Source organism: Poromitra crassiceps, assembly GCF_964638095.1.
Source record: "Poromitra crassiceps genome assembly, chromosome: 11".
Classification (NCBI taxonomy): domain Eukaryota; kingdom Metazoa; phylum Chordata; class Actinopteri; order Beryciformes; family Melamphaidae; genus Poromitra; species Poromitra crassiceps.
The window spans coordinates 49,827,084-49,832,083 of NC_139643.1; the positions used below are offsets into that span (position 1 = coordinate 49,827,084).

At 48.6% G+C, this 5,000-nt stretch overlaps 1 protein-coding gene across 1 annotated transcript in view; it reads right to left on the reverse strand.

The window, feature by feature from the left end:
* epha10 (EPH receptor A10) overlaps nucleotides 1-5,000 on the reverse strand; it is a gene marked incomplete at both ends in the record, with an annotated part of 62,539 nt that overhangs the window by 29,205 nt on the left and 28,334 nt on the right. Inside the window, 1 exon segment of the mRNA XM_083646074.1 lies at nucleotides 1,904-1,959. Within this exon segment, the coding sequence (XP_083502200.1) occupies nucleotides 1,904-1,959 (56 nt within the window).

A 5,000-nucleotide genomic window follows, 5' to 3' on the forward strand; every position in this document is an offset into this window, starting at 1 on the left:
TGGTGTTGGACGTGGTCTGGGAACGGCCCTCTCGAGCACGCAGCCAGCCGGGGTCACGCCACCTCTGTGGCCTGTTGGGCAACGCCTCTCTACTGTGCCGTGGTCTCCGGTCACCTGGACTGTGTCCGGATCCTCCTGGAAGCCGGGGCCGATCCCAACGAAGGCAGCTACCACCAAGACAACTTCCAAAGCGCAGTCTACCACGCTGCTCAGGCGGGACGGCGGGACATACTGCAGGAGCTCATCGTGGACAGATACGTGGAATCTATCCTCGGCTGGCATCTCCTCGTCGGCACCGACCACCACCACCTGAACTGCTTCCGCCTGCTGCTCCAGGCTGGCGTTCTGACCCGTGACCTGGCTTCTTTCCTGCTGGAGTTGTTGCTGCTGCGCGGGTGTGATGCAGCCTTCGTCCAGCTGCTGCTGGACCACGGTGCAGACCCGGCCCTGGTGACCACAGAGCAGGCACAGCTGGAGGAGAGGGCAGATCCTGAGGCTCTCAGGGTCTTTCTGGAGGCCAAGAGATGTCCTCGCAGTCTGGCCCACGTGTGTTGGATCGGGATCCGCCAAGCGCTGGGCACACATCGCCTGAACCAAGTCCACTCCCTACCAATAACACAAGTGATGAAGGACTTTGTGCTCCACCAGAACTGACTTGAACTGTCAGTTTCTTTTTTTTTTTATCTCCTAGATTTAGTTCTTCAGTGACTAATTAATATGATGTGAGGTTCAGTTAGCTTTGCACAGAAAAATAGCCAGTAGAAATACTTTTATACTTGATTACATATCAGGGTCTGTCTTTTTTACACAAGTAAGCCCCCCGTTCACACCATACGCCGAAGCAATGCTCAACCTAAGCTCAACCTACGCTGAACCCACAAGTTTCATTTAGGCGTCCTTAACAGACGAGGCCGTTCACACCACCCGCGCGTGTGTCACGCTGAAGCCCCGCTGAAGCCACGCTCACGCCTTGCTCAAGCGATCATTCAGGATTCAGTTCTATTTTCCAAGCGTGAAGCTTGAAGCTGCCAGGCATGACGTCAATGGGAGTTGTGGGCGGGTTCAAAGCGCGCCGAGGAGGCGCTGAGAGGAAAAGAGAAGGCTTCTTGTGTGAACGGTTAGGCTCTGCTACGTTCGGCATCCTGTGTGAACAAGGGCTAACTGTACTTCTACTTCAGTGAAGCATGCGTGTACTTGGCAGGTGTCAGAGGGCACTCTGTCTCATACCTTCTGGTTCTTCTGCCCTTCACTGACGGGATTCTGGGCCAAGATATTTGACTGGTACTCTAAGGCCTACAAAATAACCCTTCAGCCGGAGACAGAACTCGCCATCTTCCGCTGCTCGGAGACCTCTTTGGGCTTCCCCACAGCTGTGCAACAGTCTCTGACGTTGGGGACAACTGTTGCCAAAAAACTGATTCTGAAAGAATGGAAGTCCCCTTCCTCACCTTCCAACTGTGGTTGACGGACATGATCTCTGTTATAAGGATGGAGAGGCTCAGATCCCTGAGAACCAACTCAATTAAAAAGTTTCTAACTGCTGTATTTGGGAATCGTTTCTAGCCTACCTCGACGAGGTTCGAGGCAATGGGTGACTATGATATTGTTGATATCATATGTATGTTTTTGTTTTTTTCCCTTTCCCGTGTCTGAGCTTGACTGTTTGTTTCGTTCATATGTTGATGAAATTGAAAATAAAATATATATACAAAAAGAATGTGTGTACTTTCCCCATTTCTGTCTGAGAGTATGAACATAAATGCTCGACGACAAACGCACGCGCACGCGCACACACACACACACACACACACACACACACACACACACACACACACACACACACAGTCACAGACACACACACCCACACCTGGAGCATAGGTTGTGTTTTGCTGCTGTCACTTACATTGGAAGTAGAGTTCTTCATCTCCCTCTTGAGAAGCTTTGCTGTACCCGCATTGTCTACAGAGAGAAACACAGACAGACAGACAGACATCACACAGTGCTTTAAGCATTAGACGCTGTTTACATATATCATATCATATCATATCATATCATATATATATATATGATATAAATATATATAAATATATATATATATATATATATATATATATATATATATATATATACTGTATACATCATGTGATGTGGGTTGTTGTGCTGTTGTATTGCATTGTGTTATTGATTGAACGTGATGTTCTATGTTGGAACCGGCTTTGGAATGTACTGAAGGCAGATTACAGCAGCCTGGCTGTGTTGTCATTCAAATATCCACTGTAATCTAATCTAATCTGATCTAATCTAATCTGATCTGATCTGTCTCAGCGAGCCGCTCCCTAGAGACACACTGATAGGCATGGAACGGATATGCTATTGTTGTTTCAAACTGATGGACTTTCTATGGAAGAGATGTGGGGATGAGAAAAACGCACGCGGGGGCACATGTGTGGGCAGATGTACACACATACACACAACGATACACACACCAAAGTACACACACACACTTATCTCTTATCTCTCAGGCCTTGCCACCGCAGGGGGTCTAAAGAGGAGAGGGCTACCTGTGATCTGACTGCTGAGGGCTTTTCCTCTGAGAGGCTCTTTACTGACACAGACACACTGTTACCAGGTGATGAAAGAGAGGTTCTGCCTCTGGCCCACAGCGCGCTGACTGGGCTTAGAGAGACAAGAGGGACACGTTCTGCCTCTGGCCCACAGCGCGCTGACTGGGCTTAGAGAGACAAGAGGGACACGTTCTGCCTCTGGCCCACAGCGCGCTGACTGGGCTTAGAGAGACAAGAGGGACACGTTCTGCCTCTGGCCCACAGCGCGCTGACTGGGCTTAGAGACAAGAGGGACACAGCCAAAGAAGACGTCAAGACAGTTATGGCTCGGGGGGGGGGGGGCATGGTGGTGCAGTGGTAAGCGCTGTCACCTCACAGCTAGAGGGGGTTCGTTTCCCACCTGGGACGCTGTGAGTGCTGAAGGAGTGCGTGCCCGTCTGCATGTCCTCGAGTGCCCACCGCCCGTAAAAAAAAAGGGCCTTTCTGTGTGGAGTTTGCATTGTTCTCCCCGTGCCCCCTGGGGGTTTCCTTCATATAGGAACCCCTCACCAAAACATGCAATATCCAGGTCGCTTTTGATTGATTGATTGATATCTTTATTGATTCAATAAATGCAGAATTGTGCAAGACAATACAACAAAACAATATTGATCAAAAGGAGTAAAACACAATAAAGCCCAAGGGCTTGTTTCCATTGTGGTCCTTTGTTGAAGTGGTGCCTCCTCTGGTCGTTAGGGGTGCCTGTTCAGAGGGAGGGGAACTCGTTGGAATAGCGTGATCCTCCCACGTGCTATGTCCTACCAGTGAAGCTTCTCCTGTCAGGTGAAAAGAAGCGGCTGGCTAACTGCCCATGATGTCTCGGAGGAAGCATGGAGCTAGTTTCGGCTCACCCCAGATTGGCAGAGGGTGGAGCAGCAACCAGGATAAATATATTAAAATTAGCACTAACGGGGGATAAAAATGGGATAAAAAAATCGGGGGGGGGGGGGGCTTTACTCGTCTCGACCTGATACTTCCACCGCAAGTTTACTTGCCTCCGCCCACAACTGGTCGTCATAGCGACCGACCGCATATCTGCCCTCCTCCGCACGTAAAGTTAAAATTAAATCCCTACGCTGAACTTTTAACAAACAAACTGTAGATGGAAAATGAATAGGGATGCACCGATTGCCATTTTCTTGGCCGATTCCGATCTCCGATTTTTGAATAGTCTGACTTGTCGATACCGATTTTTGCCGATTCCGATTTTTTTTTCTAAAAACAACAATTGACAGCTTACACAAACGTTTTTGTAACTTTGTTTAAAAATTAAGATTCATAGAACAATTCTTACATCTAATGGGGATCCAAATAAACAAATAAACAATTCTTATCATTTGCATGAAGTAGGACCTTCTCACTCAAACACATCTCAAAATAAAAGTGTTCCAGGTTAGGCTACTGGACAGAGCTTTTTTGTGCAAATACAATGAATACAAAAATTAAATTAAATCCAATAGCCTATATCCCACAGCTATCATGCATTTACTTTTCCAAAAGAAAACAGGTGCAACAGAACATGATCCATGGACAAGGAGTTTATAGCCTGGCTCCAGACCAGTCCTCTTGAGTAGAGGGGAAATGAGTTTATGAGTTACAGTAACGATCTTCAGTCTGAATATCAGGCGGAGTTTACACACAGTCCGAAGTTTGGTATGCGTATTTTTATCTGCCATCCGAAAAAATATCGTCACGCACAGAAAACGTTGCACACTTGTGAGTCCGATGCATTTTTATTATTATGTCCGTCGTTCTCCTGTCGTTCTATTTGCAATACGAAACAAATAGTCTCTCCTGTATCCACGTCACGTTACAACATGACTTGACAGGCTGAGGCAGCAGCGCTGATGTGGAATGGAAAAGCAGGTCGGGGAATGGTTATACTGGACACACTCGCCAAGCCGGCTGTGCGCGGTGGCGGGTTGCTGGAGCACCGCTTCCCGGGGAGAGAGAGCAGAGAGAGGGGGGCCAGTGAGGTGAAGCGAGCCGCTCTGACTGGACTCCAGCCGAGCGGGACACGGCCGCACCTCTGTCTCCACGGCTTATTTTCGACTTGCATGTGTGACAAACTGCGAGCTTTGTCTACTTCACTGACGGTGAAAAAAATCCACAACGAGGAAGGTATGCTGGCGTGTGTGGTGTGGTGGCTGGGTGCCTGTCTCGGTGCTTTGGGGTGCGCGCACGTCATGTGAAAATCGGCTCACAGAATCGGCTATTTAGAGTGACCGGAACAGATCACCGATCGAGGCCGATCACGTGAAAATCGGCCATTTCCGGTCACGTGCCGATCGATCGGTGCATCCCTAAAAATGAATGGCGGATGAAATCCCTTGGTTGTATGTTGAATGCAGGAGAGGACGTGACTTTGGTGCTGTAGTCAGCAGTAGTCACAGTGAC